This window comes from Gymnodraco acuticeps, unplaced genomic scaffold, assembly GCF_902827175.1.
Source record: "Gymnodraco acuticeps unplaced genomic scaffold, fGymAcu1.1, whole genome shotgun sequence".
Lineage (NCBI taxonomy): Eukaryota > Metazoa > Chordata > Actinopteri > Perciformes > Bathydraconidae > Gymnodraco > Gymnodraco acuticeps.
This window is the reverse complement of record NW_022989899.1, coordinates 2,906,838-2,928,516: the sequence shown is the minus strand read 5'-3', so window position 1 is coordinate 2,928,516 and position 21,679 is coordinate 2,906,838. Positions and strand designations below refer to the sequence as shown.

Below are 21,679 nucleotides of genomic sequence, written 5' to 3'. Positions count from 1 at the left end.
AACAGGATATAATTTCACACAATAAGTGATGGTTCCCATACCCACACTGGCAGTAAATACCAGGCATAATCCACACACACATTCACAAGACCCATGTAACAGCATTATCATTTGAGAGTAAAATACATATTTTAAAGGGGAAATCCTCTCATCTCTGTGTGTGATTGGATTAGGCTAACATCGTAACCAGATTAAAGGAGACATGTAGAGGGACATCAAAACCACTTGAAAATAAATCAATCCTGTTCAATGGCTGATAGACTTTACAGGCCTTTTCAAACAATTGCAGTCTATTTAATTACAGAAAAAGGACAAAGTTCACATAACAATAGGAAGGGAGAACAACAGGAGCAGCAACTCGCGTAGGAAAGCTGAAGAATGGCTGCTGTAAATGTCGGACTACTTCTAATCCACTTGGATGCGATTGTACTTGTGTTAGACAACGTCAACGGAAATCTCTTTAACGTTAAACTCATTCAAACCGATTTCAGCAGTCTCCCTTAAGATACAACCAGCAAACAAAGCATACTCTAAGCAATATGCTTAGTGTATTAACCTGATTTTTTTTACAAAACTGTGTCTCAGGGCTTCTTAACATTTAACAACCTATTAATTTGTCATACCCACTTAACGGGAAGAAACTAATACCAAGCCTCTGAATTAGCACTAAGCGAAAAAATGCTAATGCACTTAGCACATAACTCACGGTAAAAATATTGTATTACTTATCGGATCTGCACAAACAAGATATCAACTGAAAGCTGAGATTCCACAGATTCTAGAGGTATAATTATCATCACGGTGCAACCAGAACTCAGGGCAGCGAAGGCAAAACCAGACAACACACAACGTAGCTTTACGGAGCCAAAATGGCAAATACGTCTTACCTTTGTTTTTTCTAATCAAAAGTTGTGTTCAATGGCATTAAAACGCATACAAACGCTGCTGAAGGTTAATCCAATGTGTCTGTGTCACTTTGAAATTATTACTGATGATAATCCAGCTTACATTTTTTGTCAAAAACTGAGATTTCATATAGAGTGTGTGAGAGCTACAACCCAGCTTCCGATTTTGGGCATTCTGGCTACGCATCACTCATTCATCAATGGTAATGTTTAGATGGATTTAGGAACATCCCTCTCGATTCTATTGGCTCTAACGGTTCAAAAGAGGTGTCAGTCATCAAAATCGACCGAGGGGGGCCAGAAATATGGCAAATCTACCCAAATGACCCAAGAAGTTTTTTTTTGTTGCTAAGCCTCTCTAAAAAGGTAAAATGTCACTTGTTTTGCATCAATCTTGATACAGGGTACTTATTATATGTTATAGTTTGGATTCATAAAGCTTTTAGTCTACTATCCCATCATTCAAGGGTTGTTTTCACTATAAGTCATATTGTTTTTTTTGGACGGACACTATCATTTAATTTTTTTTACTATGTTCAATCTGAATTTATTTTAAAATAAAAAACATCTATATTGATTCTGACTCTTCTACATCCAACTCACAGGTTTATCATTGCTTTGAGAAAACATATTATTAATGTACCCCTTTTAGAAGTGAAGTTATGGTCATTTGTTCTGGGGTTACAGGTTAAAGGCTTCTCAACATGTAAAGCATTTGCAGGTACAATTAGGTAATTCTTTATGATGTTCTTTTAAGATTATTTTTGGGGTATTTTCCAAAACAGACAAGAGCTTTTACAGTTTGAGAAAATATTGGCATTATGCTATTAAACTGCTGTTGATCTATAACTTTAGATCAGCTAAAACATTTTGTTTTCAGGTAATTATATCTTTGATAATGTACGGTATGGAAGGTTGGGACTCGGAAAAACCAAATGATTACATGAAAACACACCTACAATTATAAAGAAGTCATTATATGAATGATTTTGGCCTCTATATGTTTTTATATGCAAGGCTTAGTTGGTAGAACCATAGAAAATCTTCAAGTATTCATTCAAAAATGGACAACTGAGTCTAAACTTTCACCCCTTCCCACCATAACTTCAATTCATCCAATCAGGGAAGGATGTAGAATATGGATCAGGTAAGATGGACAATTTAGACAATTGAAGATGATTCAGTTTTCTATAACCTTGCCACAATAATAATGAATGCAAAATACTTCAATTTTCCAAAAGTGGTTGGGAATTGTATTCCAAGTAGGAAAAGAATGGCAGATAATAATACAATAATAATAATAATAATATCCATTATTTTACTATTGGATCATTCTATTGCAATATATTTCTTTGTGGAAATGTATCATGTTGGTTGAGTATTATTGTAAGTATACCAAAACACAAGAAAAGCATGGACCACACAGACAGCACCAAAACATACTATAGTCTGACTGTTCAAATTATGAGGTTGATGGGATTGACCAATATGAAATAATGAGAGACTGCAGTAAGGTTGATGGAAAAGATCATCATATGAATGAAACCATTAGGAGGACAAGCCAATATAAAGAACCAAGATGGTATCAGAAGTGCAAAAGACGAGGTATTACAATAAAGAAGAGGTCAACAAAGAAAGTTTCCTACCTGATCCTGAGTCCATGATGTTGGCCTGCCCTCTGCGATCAGCTACCAGCCTGGAGGAGCCGGGCATGCTGACTGGCTCTGAACGTACCGGTTGGATCCTGCACACATAACATATCTGGACATTACTTACTGAAGAATGTGTAAGACAAAACTTATTGTGATTAATCTGACTGATATTGGAACTGCAATATGAATCAGGATATTGGAAGGATTGATTTCTGTACCAAGAAAACATATTGTATTAGGTCAGTAGGATAGAAGGAGTAGGCCTGGACATGTACAGTATGCTACACACATGCAGTATTATCCACGGGCCTCAGATGCTTTGCTTCTTTTTTTTAAACGAGTGATTACAGCCGGGGCAGGCAGTTTGTTCTTGTTGATATCGGGCGAAAATGCCATATATTGGCATATATACTTCATGTATTAACAACTTGTACCTGAAACTGTGAAGGTCCAGGTCATCTGTGTCAAAATCCAACAGGGGCTGTTGGACATCAGAGGGACCCTGGGACTGAAGGACGGAGGATGAGGAGGAAATGACGGTGGTCTGGCCTGAAGGGTGAATGGTCTTGAACTGAAACTGTGGGCCCATCCAAAGGCGTCGGTGGGGCCCTGTGTGGGTCACAATTTCCACCTGAGATTTAAGAGAAAAGATTAGTGAGGCAAGAATATGATTGAGTAACACTCATAATGTTCAGATGCTCACACACAGAGGTTGCGCTAGACTTTTTCGCTGCCCGTCATTTTAACGGACAGGATCGTAAAATGTCCGTCAAAATCCATTATAACCCGTCGGCCTGTACACAACTCTGCCGGGGGGTATCGTTTCCAAACGGGGGGGGATATCGTTTGGAAGCGATATCATTTCCTTTTGGGAGGGCATGCATAATAAGATGGCATAACACCGGAGCCCCGTTGCGGTGAAACTTTGGCGCTGTTCTGAGTTTGTTCTAATCTGTCAAAAGGACGGACGGCTTTCAGATTTTTCCGTCATTGTTAAAAAAAAAACGTCATAGACGGAAAATATACGGTAAACGCGACCTCTGCTCACACATCAACTATCTTATGTTTAGCAGCTAACGTTGAACTTGTTTACTGTTCCAGTTTAGCTTGTGGCATGTACAATTAGGCTCGTTAACAAATGCCAAATAGCACTTAACACGGAGTATATTCAAGACCGTTGGGAATTTGTATATTTTCAGTTAGATTTGTAGGTGTTTGGTCATTAATGAGAATGCTAAAGAGAGAAAAGGTCAAACAGTCTTTTACGGGCCGGCTTCTGTAACTCAAATTAATTTTAGCTAACATCTATCTCATCTGTCTTTCTGGTAAAGCACAAAAACATGGTGATAAAACTGTGTGGGAATTACATTCTTTCCTTAGAATAACATCATTTTTGCCACTTTGTTCTGCGGATTAAATTAATATGTGTAAGAAAATGCATAGCATCAAGGTTTCAAGGTTTGTATTGGTCATACGAACATAGCTACAGTGTAGTTATGACGATGAAAATCTTAGGTCACAGGCTCCTCCAACAGTGCAACACAATAACACAGAAAAACAGAAACGCATCCCATTGTTCTCCAGATATTCCTATTTCAACCAAAGTGGAAACACTAACCAAATGAAACGATTACTTTTCTGTCATTCCATTCTATTACAAAAAACATCTGTGTGGTTCTCCTCTATCGCCAGTTAGTCAATGGTAGAGTCCTGGCAATTTTCCTTAAGAGTCGTCATCAGTGGATTTGACAGGGGGTTGGCTATATGCCAATACTCACCCCATAGACTACTCATATGAACTCATTTACATGACATCCAACAAAAAGCTTGCTGTACCCCTGCACTACTAAAAGTCTGAGAATGTTGTCAGAACTCATCTAGGTCTTGTGTGTTGGGAGAGCCGGTGGTACGATGGGAAGCATTCCCAGAGGGTTAATGGAAGTGTGACTAGCAACATCATGGCATTGAGGCTGAAGTGTGGCCTCCTGGGAGAAACAAGATGGCACTGGAATGGCAGGCGGTCCATAGGCACCTGAGCGGAGTGGCACTAATGCCTGCTGAATGTAGGATAGGAGTGGATGACTCACAAACATCAGACTATTAATGCCTCCTCCGTTCTCCATCTCCTCTTCGACTTTAATGTAACAATCTTCTGGCTGCAACTCCCACTTGTTCAATCTCTCCCACGCTAACTCTGACTTTTCAACTCCCTGCAACACTTAACATGGATCTTGGTGTCTCAGTGTTCACATGTAATTATCTTTACTTCCTACATGTTCATCTCTCACCTCAGCCCAGCTCTCAGCTCGTGGTAGAACTCCACTCTGGCTGCTAGGGGCCAACATCTAAGACAAGAGTGGGAGCTTACACTTTCTAGAGTCCTCTGTGTATCAGTGTTCATACACATATGTATGCATATACTGTAAACACTAAAGGCACACCAGACACACCAAACAGACATCAAATAACTAATGGCAATGGGGTCAATGTTGATTAGCTTACATCGTCCGTTTCTTGACAAAAACGTGCATGTGAACACACCAAAAGACTAAAGCTAATGACCAACTAGCACGCCTTCAGGTCCTTTGCAAGAGGAAAACAACTCTTCAATCTCTCAATCTTTCAAAATCAGAAACATAAAGACCTAAGATTGCAGATATGCAAGTTGTTGTCATGATACATACATTAAAACAAAGCATAATTTGCTGATGAATTTCAAACGACTCTTGATCACCAGTTAGCTTTATTCCAAATGGTCATGTCAACGTTTCCGAGTATTGGAAAGAAGAGATGAGATGAAGATACAAATTGAAAGAGCCCTTTGCTTGTTTTTCGTTACACCTGTTTGTTTTCTCCTCTTCTTTAGCTGAACAATAAATAAATAATGTAAGTCTTTCACCAATGCCAGGGCCAAAAAGTGCCATATGTGAGGGACACATCGCAAGAACTAAAGCAACAAAGGCTCATCTAGGCCCAACATGTTCTGACTTGTGGTGAGATGTTGTAAGGCACAATGTCTTAGAACATATTCATTCATGTACTAGGAATGACTAGATCACTTCAACCATCTATCAACTGCTATGAGCTATGTCATTATTTTCCATCACATCAAACTTGACAGATGAGATGTAGAGACCTGCGGTGGAGCGGAGGTGTAAGGACAGGAGCATTTGTTGTCGACGGACAGCCAGCTGAAGAGTTACTCTGGCTGATAAGCAGCAAACGGCCTGATGTTACAGCGGCTGGAGCACTGACATGGAGGGTCACAAACCTCACATTTCATTAGTGGAGAGCCGATCAATCCTAAATCCCAACGCAAAGCCAAAACGCCTGCTTATAATCTAATGAAGGCAACTGATATGATATGATGGAATCCACCGGGCAATTACTTAGACTGTAATTCAAAAAGCATTTCTCAATCCACCAAGATACTGTGTGATAAATCGGAGGTACTGGAATTCTGCCCTTTATGTCTTATCCACATCCCTGTGTTTATTTCGTTTTGGTCCTTTTAGCCTAAATTCCTTAATAGTCTGGAACGATCCAAAAGAGTTCCATCGTAGGTACATGCTAAGGTATGTAGAGCTGTATCGTTACATATCCAACCACTGAAGAATACATCCCTACCAATGCTTTGACAGGACTTTCCTAAAAATCTAGGTTAGTGCAATGGATAGTTTTGCTCCTGGCAAACTATCATGGCAGATATGGACCAGTGCCTCAGCAAGCTAAGTGGGGTGCATTTTAACCGATCAATTATACATGCAGTGGAATAATTGATGGTGAAAATGTAGTGGGTTACCTGCCGACACGTAGGATGAGTGCTTTGAGGGTTAAGCTGAAAAGACAAGGGTTTGTGTACTGGATATTTCTAACAAGCCTCGACAAATACTGTGAACATTTCAGTGTATTGTAGGATGACATTCATGATTAGGAAGTTATCCTATTTTAATGTTCAAGGTCAGTAAATGTGGATCCAAACAATTAATATCCAGATAGTCTTTTCATTTAGTATAGGAAAAAGCCTTTTTGCAACCGCAATCATATTTTGTTTTCCTGAACTTAAGTTTTGAATTTGAGAGAATCATGCAAAATTAAGTCAAACATTCAAATGTGATAATTTATCAAACCTGTTTTTATTGCAATTTGGACACACCCTGTGTTGCAGTAAAGTGAATCTTGAAGCGGGATTTTTAAGAATCACATTAAGCCAATCAGTCATAATCAAACTTTTCTTTTTGTCCAAAGCAACAGTGTAAATGTTAAAACACAGCAACCGAAATGTTATAGTCAGGTAACTGTAATGTTGGTAGAGATAAGGTTCTGACCTGAGAGAGCCACTCCTCGTCCTCAGGAACGCTGTGGTCTGACGCCAGGCTGTCCGACGACTCGTGGCGGGTGATCGGGCCGGGGCTTCCTGGGGGCATCGCTAGGAAAACACACAAACACACCATTCTATAATGTTTTACCCATCGATGAAATGTTATATATTTTTAGCTGCCTATATTGCGTTCCAATATCCAATTTCATTACGGTTTTTAAGCAGAGATGATCTGAAATATTTAAGTTTTCAATGGTTTATACAGAATGAATGTATTAAAAAGTGTCAAGGCCTTCAGCTTCATAAAACATGACACTGATAGTGCTTAAAGAGAGGAACAGCTGACTAGGGGAGTAAATCACATATTTCTATTATCATTTGCATGAATGAGCCTGTAAAGGAAAATGATAATTGAGAACTAGTTTATTAAAGTGTGTTTAGTCTGATATGGTCTTTTTCTATACCAATACAAATATGTAGGCAGTTATGACTTAATGGTTCAAATGTTTAATTCTGTGCAGACATGATGTTTTTGTATAAGATCAAAAACCAATATGTAAAAGAAAAATAAATATGTAAAAAAAACGAGGACTGGGGAAGGGGAATGTATTTGAAGGTGGAGTGGTGAAGTGTGTGACATGGTGTTACAGAGGTTTCAAAAAGCAAAACCTTCATCATGTGTGTATGAAGAGTGTGAGTGTGTGGCTAAATACAGCAGCGCCTCCTGTTCTCCAGATGTGGACTTGACAAGTTTATTAGCTATTCCTGTGTTAAACAAACCCATACCTGAGGTGGGAGACAGAGAGCGGACTGATTCTGTACATTAGGACTTATTCCGCATGCCTGCTAACTCAAGCCATGAGAACTCCATCTGTCTCTTGGTCTCTGTCATGTTCTCCTCGCTCTCACTGACTCTTTATAAAACACTGACACACACACACGCACAATTTGTTGAAAGGTTATTGTAATCATTTATATTTAAACAGGGCTGGGAGGGTAACTTTAAGAATGTATTCCATTACAATTAGAAATGACCTATAGATATGTAATCAGTGACTTCATCTAAACAGGTCTTATTATGCTTTCTGGAGTTGTTCCTTTCTTGTGTGTTATATGTATTTGTTTTGTGTGTAAATGGTCTGCAAAGGCTACAGTCTCAAAGTGCCTTCCAGAGGGAGTTTCTCTCCCACACGCCCCCTGTTATCCTGCTAGTAACAGATCCCCATTTTTATCTTTTTTTATATTTGAAATTGTTTAAACGTTTCAGTAATCTGATTACGTATTTTTGTATTCAACTGTAATGGAATGCGGTTCTTTTTGCATACTACAGCTTAAAAAAGCAGACATAAAATCTAAGCTGACGTCAAATGCTCCGTTTAGTTCAATACATGCATACATACAGTTAATACATACCTCACACACACTAGTGTATGAACATAAAGGTTGACCTACTGATTTAAAAAAAGGAAACCATAAAGCAGATTCAGGCAGCGTATAAAATCACACTTAAAGTATTAGCCTGCAGAACAGAACAGCTTACATTACACAATATGCTGTTTTTAGTTGTTTTACTAACATTGCAATCCTGCTAGTAATCCATAATTATAAGACCTGCAACAGTAATCTGTTGACTGTAAGGGAATACAGTTACCCTTTTTTGTATGCTGGTTAGTAATCTTGTTACATGTAATCCCCACTCCCCCAAGCCTGAGCATATATGTATCTTACCCCTGCCCTTTTTCTCTCTTTCCCTGACCATAGGGGCCAATAACTGTTCCCTAATTAATTATTGATGCTCTGAAGCAGTTGGTGGACTGGCTGGATCATGTTTCCAGTGGGGAGGGGGCTTTCAATGGCCAGAGTCACAGCCAGGCTCCGGCGTGGGGAGCTAGTGGTCATACCCATGGGTCAGGCCAATACACAACCCTCCTTATGTGTGTGTGTGTGTGTGTGTGTGTGTGTGTGTGTGTGTGTGTGTGTGTGTGTGTGTGTGTGTGTGTGTGTGTGTGTGTGTGTGTGTGTGTGTGTGTGTGTGTGTGTGTGTGTGTGTGTGTGTGTGTGTGTGTGTACGTCAGGAGCCAGACTGAACCCGGCTGTTACAGTCATATCTACCCATCTTAGCGTCCGGCTAGCCCGCCACTTGGCCTTCTGCTTTTACAACGCTCATTACTGGCTTTTATGAGACAGAACGTCAATGCAATTTCACAGACGGGACATTTTTAAGTGCAAACTTATTGCACTGTACTGAAGAAAGGAGTTTAAGTGTGTGGCTTAAGCACAGTAGAAATGATCTTGTTTTTAATTTACATATTTATAGAAACATCCGAGTCGGCATAGCATAATGTAATTTACTAAAACTCATTTTAAAAACAGGATAATTCAATAATACACTTCTCATCAGTCTACTTGAGATCTCTTCAATTGTTCTCCTTGTTAATGTTTAACTGCTTAAGTGACTGCTTTATTTTATATAGCATACTCATATTCAGTCGTATTTTTAAAAAAAAGTAAATTCAGACCTGTTAGAATTTTTTTTTGGAATGTTTGTTTTTTTGCAATAATAATGCCTTTGTCGCATCAATCAAGCATTGTTGAACAATTTCCCAAATAACTCATGCTTATGACAAAGAGGTCAAAAGGTGACTCGAGCCATTTGAGTAAATACATTTTTTTATTTAATTACATTTTTAGGCTCAAAACACATCTCATCAATGTATAATATGTTCTGAATTTGAGGAACTTCCATTGGAATCATACTTGGTACTACAATAAATGTATGCTTGCACATTTTGCCACTTTGTGTTGCTGCATAAGTAAAGCTAATTGACAATGACCCTGAACATTTTTGGCACATTAGTCCCTCTTAACCATCTGTCAGCCAAACATTCTGTACCATCGCTAACTTCTGAAGAAATGCATGAAAAGTCTGGGGTTTTATTATGTGGCTAATATACTTATCCTGTTGTCTGGTGTTAGTCCTAAATATAAAGGTTGGTTTAATAGTGTAAAACTTTGCTTTGGTCAGTTTCTTCGGCAACCACACTGTAGTTATATGCTTGCATATCGACATAGGAAAGAAAAACAATCTACATCGCAGAGGAACAGATTTGTCTTGAATGCAGAGAGAGTGTTTTTGTTTTTTTTCTGTGCTGAAGGCTGGAAGCCAGTGGCCTGTTGGCCAAAGCAGTGAAGCAGGGAGTCAGAACAAGAACAAAGGCTGCCCAGGTATTGATGTAGCCCGACCTCCCGAGGCCTTGGGCCAGCGGTCGGACAAGCCGATCTCCAGGGCCAGATAAGGGACAACAATCTGATAGATCTGGCTGCTCGGTGGACAGAGGATAGCCGTCTTGTCTAGTCTGGCCTCTCTGTTCACCTTTATCTTATTCATTTTTTTAAAGATGAATTTAGTCTTTTTGTATTCTTCCTATCTCTGCTTTGACCTGCCACACTTGGCTGCCAGACATTTCACCTGCTAGGTTCCCTCTGCCTATCTCTCTTCTCACGTTCCTCTCTTCTCGCTTTCCTCTTTGGAGTAGTACTCTGGCAGATAGGTGCTGGCATACTGACAGATTGGGATAGCTTAGTCATTATATATCATTCAAGGCGGATTTGACTGACAGTACCTTCATTCAGCCAGTGCTACACTTACCCCTTCCTTTCTCTCCCTCTCTTTGATTACTGACCCAGTCATGGCGCCATGGTTTCTCTTTACCAAATGCCTGATGATGCTCCAAGGCCATCACTCCAGCCCCTCTCTCGGAGCAATTAGATCTATTGACAAGGCAACTGAGGCTGGCCTGTCATGGGCCTCAAAGTCCCAAGAGAGCAGCCGAGCGAGCCAGTCAGTCAGTCTCCACAATTAGCACATTATATGACAGGTAGGGAGGGGAGGGCCGCGGCCAAAAAGCATAGCCTCTGTTGCCGCCTTCATCGCCAGGCTCAAAGGAGCCAGCCAGATATAGGTGGTAAATTATTCACCAGGTTGTTTACTTCAAACAACTTTGCGGCGAGGGGAGAAGATGTTGGAAAGCATGGTGTGGACAGCTAAGCAAATATCACCCCAGCAAAACAATCAGTGAGAAGAAAATCGGAATAAAAGGTTTAATTATAATACATTAGGGGTTTTGATAGGGATTATAGGAGTCACCTTATTACCCAGCTCAAACACCTCTGGCCAAGAGAACATTGATCCATTCACACACTTGCCTAATACTTTTGGAGACAACAATCCTGTGATTCCACATTATCTACAAATAGGGGATCCCCAAACACTAAACAATTGGCTCAAGACTACTTTTATTAAGCTGTATCGCTCTACAGCATCTCCTCTATTTGTGAGTATACTGTATAATGTGTGTCCCTTTCTTCCTTATCTCTCCGAGGCAGTGCAGCACGCTGCTGTCCTCTGCGAGGCTGAGTGCTGCGAGTAGCTGCTACAGATGGACAGGTGGAGATAGTGACCATGAAGTGGCGCCACTGCTGCCTTTTATCATCCCGTCCTGGAGGCTCCGGTCTTGCATGACCCCGGCCCTTCCTCTCCCCTTCCTACTCCTTTCCCTGCATACTGCATTTTTAATCAGCCTTGGTCATCCAATATTGAGCCACGAGACCAGAGAACACGGCCTGTCAATCAAGCACTGCCAGCTTTGTGCCGTCGTGTCACCTTTTTCGAGACACAGCCTGTTTTGTAAGATGATTAGAAGAAGGGAATTTCCATAGATTTCTTAGTATGGTTCGTCCAGTACTTCCGTTTGTTATAGTTTTTTTATGGTAAAGTCCTTCTGTCTTGTTTCTTCTTTTGGTCTTCCTCTCTCTTGTAATGGTTGTATCAGAATCAGAAACACATTTACTGCCAAGGAAATGTACACATAAAAGGAATTTGTCTTGTTGTATATGGTGCATACATACAAATCAAAGAAGATACATTTTAGGAAAAGGACCAAAGAATATTATTTAAAAAAAACTATGATACCTACGGAATATGGTGCAATTTTTACATGATATATAGATATACCAAAGTACTACATACAGCACAATACTGTATAACAAAATAGTCTGAATAATAAAATATATCTGCAGTATTGTTACGAAAAGTTGAAAGCTGTGCAGATACAAATGGAACAAACGTGCAACATGTTCGGACATTACTGACTGACATTACTTAAATAAAATAAAAGTGTGCATTAATTGTATGCATACTGTTTAATTAGGTCGTTAAGGGAAGAAACGGTTGAAGTGGTGAAGAAGTAGCCTCCTGCCAGAGGGGAGGGGGGTGAACAGTTTGTGTCCAGGGTGGGAGGGGGTCGGCCACTATCTTCCCTGCCCGCCGCGACACACAAATAAGACCTAAATAGCACAGTTTGTTCTGCAAGTAAGATTTGTGTGCCTTTTTCAGTTTCATCTGCAGTGGCAGGATCGTTATGTTCAGCAGGAGGCAACTGGACAAGAAGCGTATGGCTGTGCTGTAATTCATCCTAGGGTCAAATCGACTCTTTCTCCTGGATCACTACTCCTTTGCGCTGCCAAGCCCTGGAGGGAACGGCATAGGAGATGGCTGGCAAGGGGAAGCATGCTGAGAAAGGGGATGTCGAATGCTTGAGCTCGGTTGCAATGCACACAAAAATTGGAAGTTGCCGTGCAAGAGACAAGACCGGTGGTGGCGGTGTCTAGGACACCGACCCTGAGGGAAAATGGCAGGAGCACACGAAATGGGTAGAGGGCTGAACAATGATGTTTATAGCGTTGTGACCCCGCATTGTTCACACTTGGATGGTTGGGGGAATAAAGAGACAGGGCGGTGTTATCTGGCTATTGTTAATTGGATGTAAATGTTAATGCAATGAATCCCTCTCATTATGCAGCCAGTTCCTCTGCCCATGTTGGCAGAGAGAATGGTAGAATAAGTTGACGCGCATGTCCGTCACTCCAACGTGTCCTCATTGCTGTGACACTAGGAGAGACCATTAGCACTAATTTGAGAAAAATATCCTACCAGTTAGACCTGGAGCAGTGCAGAAGTCAACAGAGACGAGTGGAGAAATTAGGGTAAAACAGCTACCACTTGCCCCGGAGCAGCCGCGAGAGCTAATTACAGATTCCGTGTGTTTATAATTATGGACTGAGCTCAAAACGCCAGCCGATTCCAGGGGGTGGATTGATACCGTGTGTGGCCATCCGAGTGCACTCGGTGCTTTTTGCGAATTGGCCTTTCAGAGGGCAAACTAAAGTGCTCACTGCTCTGTACTTGTTATTGAATTAGAGAGTTTAGGGTGTCAGCTAATTGGTTTGAGAGCGGCATCTTATAGCATTATGCTAGCGTGTCCCGGAGCTGGCATTTAGCGTGGCCGCCAAAGAACGGACTTGAGTACCGAACAAAGGAATGGAGATACTTTCCGATATCGCTCATGAGATGTGAAATAGTACAACTGGCTGAAGTATCTTTCACGGAACTCTTTGAGAAAGGACATGTTATGGCTTTTGACTGGAGAGGTCTCATCTCAGCATGTGGCACCAATACGACGCAAAGGACTGGCTTTCAACACAGTCAACATGGAAAAGCAGGGAATAGGGGTCACCACCTTGACTAATGATGCGTATAGAAAATGCATGCCTACACAGCATGTATTTTCAACCAAGTTCAACCAAAACATACATTTTCCTATATGTCAATACCTACATGTATACAATTAAATTGTACATACAGTACAGGCAGATACGCAATGGTAAAATGGCACTTTGAATTCAAACTCACTTTATAGCAAATCAATATTTTGTTAAGTAATGGTGTCAAAAATATACCACAAAGGGAAAAGCAAAGAGGAAATACATATTTACCTAAACTACATGTTCAGCTGAAATAGTTGATTCCAAAAACATACCTTTTTTTATTTTGATATCGCTATATGCGCTATGAGTGAGTAGCATGATTCATATCTGTAAATTAATGTTGCAATTGTTGCCATTAGAAATGAAAGAATAAAGGTGTTTTTACTCTCCAAATTAGCAAGATTCTGTTTTATTTGATTTGGCAGATGACTTTGCAATTTTTTGTCAGGCTTCCCAATAGCGGGCCAACAACAGAAGTTTCCAGATCAGCTGCAGCCATCTTGGTAGTGTTAAAAAATGCCTCAACTGGGCTCTGCATACTTCCCATATTGGATAAATGGTTGTGATTGGCTTGTCACATCACAGGCTGCTGAGCGGAGGGGAACCAGACGCATTTGCCGGAGCATATTAAACATGAGCTGCAGATTCATCTGGTACAGTACACTGCATGTACAGTGCACGTTGCTGTCTGCCACACTGTCATTTATTATATTACCACAAAGTGCAGCACATAAAGGGCTTTAAATGTGTTCAGCGCCCAGAGCTTGTATTTATTTTCTATCCGGACCGTAAATGATGTTTGTCACAAAAACATGAAAAAGACATGCCATATGAACATACAGTATGAGGTTTAGAGTAATTATTTTAACAGCAATTTTTTACAGACAATATATTTGGGAACTGATGAAGTACAGCGAGCATGGTTCTTAAAAAAACGAAACATTAATGTATATATAAAGCACTGTCAACATGTTTCCTTCTTTAAAAGTATATTAATAAGTTGACGCCTGGAACACATATTCACTTCAATTTGCCTGAGGCAAGCATGCATTGACTTGTACTGGAATATATTGTTTACATTGACTTCATATGCATTAAACGTTCCTGAAATGCTAGAATATATGTGAATATGGTTGAACACAATTAAACCAATGAACATAGAAAGATTTTCTCAGCACTCACCAGCCAGAAGATACTGATAGTACTGCACCAGATCTGAGGCCAACACCAAGGGATGGTTGGAGTTGAAGGGTGGCTGCAACTCATTCCATTGTGGAGTCCTGCTCCAAAAGAAATAACTGTATCACTGACTGTATTAGAGGCACTCTTTCTAGGATGAAGTGGTCAGCATAGTTTTACCTGGCTAGATTCCAGCAGGCCCTTGGGCAGGTGTTGAGCTCCAGTGGTGTGTCATCACTAATCTTTTGAGCAGTGCTGATTGGCCGAGGCTCCAAGACATGTTCCACCATTGTTCCATAGCAGCTGATGATGTACAACGACTCAACGACTGACTGCTTGGATGGATCTATGAAGGGGAAAAAGCCAGTGATAAGAATACTGTTATATCTGCTACTTAAAATGGTAATTAAAAGGTGCACTAACAATAATGAGGGAGGAACTGCCAGCATGTTGTCATTTGTCCAGATGTATATATATTTGTATTAATAGAGTGGGGCAGTGAAGATGTATTTTTGTTGGCCAACCAGGAAGTAAGTATCTCAAGGGCTCCCTGGATAAAAGAAAACGATTTGATAAAACAATGACACAATAGATGTGTCCATTGGAATTTGGATAAATAAAAGATCTATAGCAAACACACTTGATTTATGATTTTTGAATTGCAAAATGCAGTCGCCAGAAGTAAAAAGCTAAAATAAGGCTATAAAGAAACTTAAGTTAAGTTGGGATGCACGTCACGCTTTTATCCAAAGCGACTTACAATAAGTGCATTCGACCAAGAAGATACAACCTTGAAGAAAACAGAATCATATAAGTACATCAGGTTTCATAGAGCCAAAACATTTCAAGTGCTACTCAACTGGCTTTAGGTAAGCCAGTCCTTTATTAGTATATAAGTGCTTTGTTAGTAATTCTTTGTTAGTAATTCTATCGCTCGAAGTGCTTATGTTAACCACAGACCTTACAAAACCCTTTTATTTGAGAAGAGGGAACCGGAAGTTGTAAAATGCTACGTCACTTCCGGGTTTTAGGACTCATTCCTGCAACAGTCTATTTTGGTAATGCATTTTTGGAAGACTTGTTGGAACATTGCCAGGATCTGAATTCAAAAAGCACCTGTGGCTATGGTCTTACCTTTCTCTCTTTTCATGTTGGGGTTGGTGATGAACCAGGAGCGAGATGAGGCGAAGATGGCGGCCACGCAGAACTCTCCTCCACTGGACTTGCTCGGGGACATTTGAGGGGGCGGCTTGGCTTTGCTAAAGGAGGGGAAAGTGTACGAAGATTAGACAACATATGAAGAAGAATGCAGAGACTGGTCTCAAAGTTGCTCTGTGTGGTGTGTGAACATGTCAAAATTAAATGATGTTTGGATACTGTAACCAACAGACCATGGAGAAAAAACAATAATTAGAAACTTGATTTGCCCCATGCATATTGTTGTTAAAGAGCAGCAAACAAGAATGTTCCCTCTTAAACTGACTTTGAGGCACATATGGGGAAGTACAATACATATGTGGCATATTTGAGACACTATTTAAATATGCATTTGTTTAATGAATTATAGAATCAGAATCTGATTCAGAACACATGATGATTTTCAACATTACAAAACAACACTGTAACACATTGGAGGCAAGTATATGAAAGTTACAGTGACATTGCTCAATGCATAACATTAACTTATAAAAGTGTTTTGCATGCAAGAAGGCAAGCAAGGGAGATTTGAAATACATTAAGCATCCACCTTATTAGCAGTCATGGAAAAAATGAATTAAACTCTAAAATAAGTGCTTACGTAATTCATATTAATAAAATAACCAAAATCAGGTAAACTTAAAAGCTTGTGTGCAAAAAAGAATGTCCAAATTCTCAATTTTACCCTATACTCAATTCAATATCATTTTTTCAAGATTTAGCTTCCATCGTAAGCGTTTGTGAGGGCTACAGAAGTCACAATTGGTTGACAGACTGCCACTTAATGAACAATTTCATGTGATAGGTAATGGGCTTGATATTACAGATATAAAGTGTTCCTGATATTCAGTATAGCACCAAGTGTATTGCTTATTAGGATGAATTTGCAAGGCATGTAAACTTCTTTAAATGACACTGAATATACAAGGTGTAAAAGATAGTTTTTATAGAGAATTACAATATGTATCACTCAAAGGAACATGCATCGCACAACAGCAGTGTCCCAGCTGCTTCCCTTGTATTGGCAACAGGAGAAAAACGTATGGTATTTATTGGATTATTGAGTATGTCAGGACCGTTTGAGAGGAAACGGACACAAAAAGGGTTTTCAGCTGCGGTAGGGCTGCCCATGTGGTAATGATCAAAGAACAGTAGCTAGGTCTGGTATTATTGTCCGGCCTTATAACTGACCAGGACAGTAAAACACGGTCACAGCAGATCGGGCATGAGGTTGTCGTAGGGGTCACAAACTCATGGTAGTGTCACACACTCCCAGAGGGATGCTTAACCTTGACCTTTGGAAACCATACTGGTGAGAACGCTACACACAAACTATACTGTCTTTCCTTACTTAAAAAAGAAAATTGATGAAAAACTAATTTCCATTTGGTGGAGCGTTTTCCCTGCCATTATACATCTTAGGCACAGTAACAAGTGAGAATATACATACAATGTGAACAGCAACTGGACTAGGGTTGGGAACATTAAGAACAGGAGTTTATTGTACCTGCCAGTACAGTGCACTACACACTTGGTTTAACTAGCCAGCCAGTTGGCTTCAACCAATCCTTGTTGGCACTGGTCAAATTGTTCAATTCTCAATTAATGGGCAAAACATTTGTTGGCTAAAAAGTCTTACATTAGAAAACAGTCGCCATTGAATAATCTTATCATCCAATCATCCAGTTACATTGGAACTGGTTGTTTACGAAAATGCTTAAATAAGCACTGATTAGCCGATCACACAAATTGAGGGTACTAGGCTTTTGTTATCAATTAATACATGTTTCTACACACTGTTAATGCATGAAATGCAAGAGATTTCACAGTTGCCCATCCAACTACCTGACAACATCACATGTTTCATCATCACTATAAGTAAAAATAATACTACACTGTTCATTTTTGGTTCTAGGATGGACACATCCATCAACATCGCTCCAATATGAATGGTGTGCAATCTGTTGAAGTTGGTTGCAACTGAACAAAATAGCTGTATCTTACTGATATGTCATTCTCAAAGGACGCTAAATAAAAAAGAAAAAAAGGGGAAAAAGTACTACAATGCAGGGTAGGGTTAAGAAAGTGAATACTGTAGTTTACCAGTACATCTTGTAGGGGGAGGTTGTCCAGTAATTCACTTTGACAATACTAGGTGTTGAAAGACGTTGCAGGTTTAAACTCTCAATGATACAAGGAACTGTTCTGTATAAAAAACTCTCAAAGATATTTGTTGTGGTAAAGTGTGGAGTATGAGTTCTTGGCTCTCATAGCCTGATCACAAAAAATAAAACTCTCTTTCTGTTGCCTCCCTACAGCCTGTCAGCACCTCATAAATTACTCCCTGGATGCAAGGAGATGTTGATGTCTTGTTTGGCCAACACTATTTGAGAGTGATCAGGAAATAGGAAGTGGTGAAGGTAGCTATAAGAAAGGCCTCTATACAAGTGTATAATGGGTCAAGGAGAGAAAGCTGAATAGCCAAATATTCACAGAAAGCCCAGTCTTTGAAAGAGAGATGGAGGGCAAGATAAAGTCGTGCTAAGGATATTGCATTGGCTAACACCAATGAACTCATCTTGGCTTATGTGTTTTACAGCGCGTCCAGAAGAGAAGTCATTTAACAAAAGTGTACAGTTAGCTATCCTCTATGAGGGATTTCTATGACTGCATGTTTTCTCTGAAGAGGATTCAGCCAATGAAGAGCCTGCCAACAGTCCAAAAGATCACAGCTCCTCCTAAGGATGCATTGAAATTGTATTCATCTGTGTTTTAAATCATCATTTTTCTTTTGATCTCACTTCAGTGGGTTTAAAAGTGTTGAGGTTTCTACCCTTACACCATAGAGGCAAAGCTCCAGCTGAAAGTGGGCTAATTCTGCTCTCCATATGCAGGACAGAAACCAGTTATTGGAATAAAGACCAAGTTTCACAAACATGAAATAGTTAGATACATTATGAAGCATAAAAACATACTACAGATAATTGAAAGGGGGTCACTACAGAAACAGCAAAAACAATTCTCCCTTCACATGATTTTGTTTTGTACGATTGCCTTTGATTCAATTTTCTTGGCAACTTTAATTCACTAAAGACTACTCTTGTCATTTCCACTTTTAATTTAACAAATAAGGACTCTTGACTGAGCCAATAGCTTTTCTTCAAGGGCATAATTCAATCTGCAACATCAACCCTCAAAGTCGCTTTGCATTACTTTGCCCGGGGCTAACGCGAGGCGCCTCCAAGGGGGGGAAGGAAGTCTGGTGGCAGCTTCCATTTATTTGCAGGGCCCTCGAAGTAAATAAATATGATAAAGCTCACTTGAGCTGGCCATCCAGTGACAAAGAGCTGTACGACTGTCGCTGAACTGATTCTGGGCCATATGGTTAATTCAAATCAGAAAAGCAGCCTCTATTAAGACTGAAACCAGGAAGGGGAAAAAAGAAAGGCAGAGAGAGGAAGAGAGGAAGTGCAATCATGTGGAGGACACATCCTTCAAAGTCACATTTATTATTTTACAACAGCCCTTGGAAAAGAGGCAGCCTTGGGGCTCTGTCGAACCCACATCACTAATGACAACCACTTGGGGAACTCAGTGAACATTTGAGAGTGGTCATCACCTTGGAAACTATGCCTGTTTTTACCTTTTCCTATTCCGTTTGCTCCACAAGTGCATCACTAGACATGGAAGTTTAATAGTCTACTCTACACAGTCTGATTTAGCAAATACTGTCATATATATTGGTGTAAAACCATTTATTTGCGAAGAAGATTGAGTCTCACACGACAGAATTTGTGCAAATTGTAATGGAAATGTGGGAGGCCACAATGGAGTTCCTGTTATACTCAAAAATGTACAAATGGGGGCTAAATTAAAGCCGAGCATACATTTGCTCATGTCTCAAGACATACACTATTAGAGAAACAATATAGATTTAAGTAGCTGTGTGAGGCAGTTATTTTGAGGGTCAAGATTCCCATGCTAATGATGTGTACCTTTGAAAAGTATACGCTCTGAAATCACTAAGGGCCTGGATTAAGCAGGAGATGGATGAAGACGGAAAGAAAAAAAGCTTCAATTAAAAAGTACGAGTGACTGACCACAACAAAAGACGAAACCCAAGACTTAGAAAAGGCACCACATGCTATTCATTTTCCCAAAGTGAATGGAGTCAACAGGGAGGAGCTAGGGAGCAGTGAAGGGAAAAGTTCACTCAATCGTCTCTCCATAAGTGACTCTCTCATGACATTTTCTTTTTTAAAGCTAATACTGGAAGCATCTTATTTAAAGGTCCCATGTCATGCTTTTCCGGTTATTACCCGTCCCCTTGTTTGTTATGAAGGTTTCAGGTTATGCATGTAAACGGTCTGCATAGTCACAAACTCTCAAAGTACACCCTGTAGCGAGTACAACTCAAACACAGAAAATACCTGTCTATGCTGCCCCCAGAATGCCTCATTTCTCTTTTTCCATTGTTTTCTTCCTGGGTACTGTGACGTGCCCATACCATTCCCACGTCCATGTAGACCTCAACAATGGAATTATGATCAGTAGAAATGGCCATGACATGGGACCTTTAACAAAAATCAGGCATGGAAAAGACATCCAATGCTGCTTCATACCCTTCAATAAAAAGTTCCTTGTATTCAGATTTGCCCTTTTAACATTTGAAAATCTAAAGTTAGTATATTTTAGAATAACATCTTTAAAATCAGAATGAAGTCCCACGCTTTAACGTGTACTTCATTATTCAGACTGTCTTCTTTATTGCAGGTTGTTTATTAAGTTAACTTTTACATTTTTTTGCTTTTTAATGTAATATTTCCTTGTCTCCTCTATTGAATATTATGTATTATTCTACTTTGTGTACATTTTATTTCCTTCCCTTACTAGCGAAAGGTGTTCAAACGTTGTTTTAATGGGTTAAGAATGGCATAAACTTATATAGGGATGACCAGTGTTTCCGCCAGGGGGACGTCTTGCCGTCATTTGACGCCCTTATTCAGCTCGGAACGGCCTGTACAAAGGAGCCTATTGGGATTATTTTCGGAGTATTGAACCCACGGTGCCTGCCACAGGACAACACGGAACGTGCGCGATTTGGACGCGATGAGCGGTAGAGCATGCGCGTGAACTGCGAGCGCCGGAGCCTCGCAGCGGCGAAACTGAGGCTCCGTGGTAAACTGTGGTAAAAAGAGCCGGCTCTTCTTGTTAGTGAGCCAAGCCAAATGATCCGGCTCACTAAAAAGAGCCGTAATTCCCATCACTATCGTAAAGAGGTATTATCTACTATAAGGGACGGCTCAATTGAAAATTCAAGTCACGTGACTCTCTCTCGGGTGGACGCTCTCTCAGCCCTGGTCTGGCGGAAACACTGGGGATGACATTTATAATATAGTCTTCAGGGTTAGGGAAAGGGTTAAACCTAATGAGTTAAAACTGCTTGCTGTTACAATTTGAAATAGGATCTGAATGGAGAATACACACACTTTTCAGATAGGCCTGTATTGACTTTTCTGGATGACCCCTCAGTAGGCTCAAACATATTTAATCTAATGCCAAACATGGCATAAAACACTATGGATGAGAGCCATAAGTGCCCATAAACTATACACTTTAAACTAAGTTATTTGGTTATAACTTAGTAAACAGAACGCTTTACATTATTTGGTTCAGCTCTAGTCCTTTACTAAATACATTGTGAAAAGAAGGACACATGACTCACATTTCAATACCCACAAAAGACAATCAAAATATTATTGGAAAATGAAAAGGCACAATAACTGCCAGATTAAAAAACTATTAACAACATGTGATTT

The 21,679-nt window shown here is 40.0% G+C and overlaps 1 protein-coding gene across 8 annotated transcripts in view; it reads right to left on the bottom strand.

Moving 5' to 3' along the window:
* bcas3 (BCAS3 microtubule associated cell migration factor) overlaps positions 1-21,679 on the bottom strand; it is a 327,795-nt gene that overhangs the window by 193,973 nt on the left and 112,143 nt on the right. For all 8 annotated transcript variants that reach the window (XM_034205807.1, XM_034205814.1, XM_034205822.1 and 5 more), the window contains exons 17-22: positions 15,798-15,922; positions 14,844-15,009; positions 14,667-14,764; positions 6,886-6,986; positions 2,992-3,188; positions 2,552-2,649 (exon numbers count right to left, since the gene is read on the bottom strand). In XM_034205807.1, coding sequence (XP_034061698.1) covers positions 2,552-2,649; positions 2,992-3,188; positions 6,886-6,986; positions 14,667-14,764; positions 14,844-15,009; positions 15,798-15,922 — 785 coding nt within the window. The remainder of the gene's footprint in view (positions 1-2,551; positions 2,650-2,991; positions 3,189-6,885; positions 6,987-14,666; positions 14,765-14,843; positions 15,010-15,797; positions 15,923-21,679) is intronic.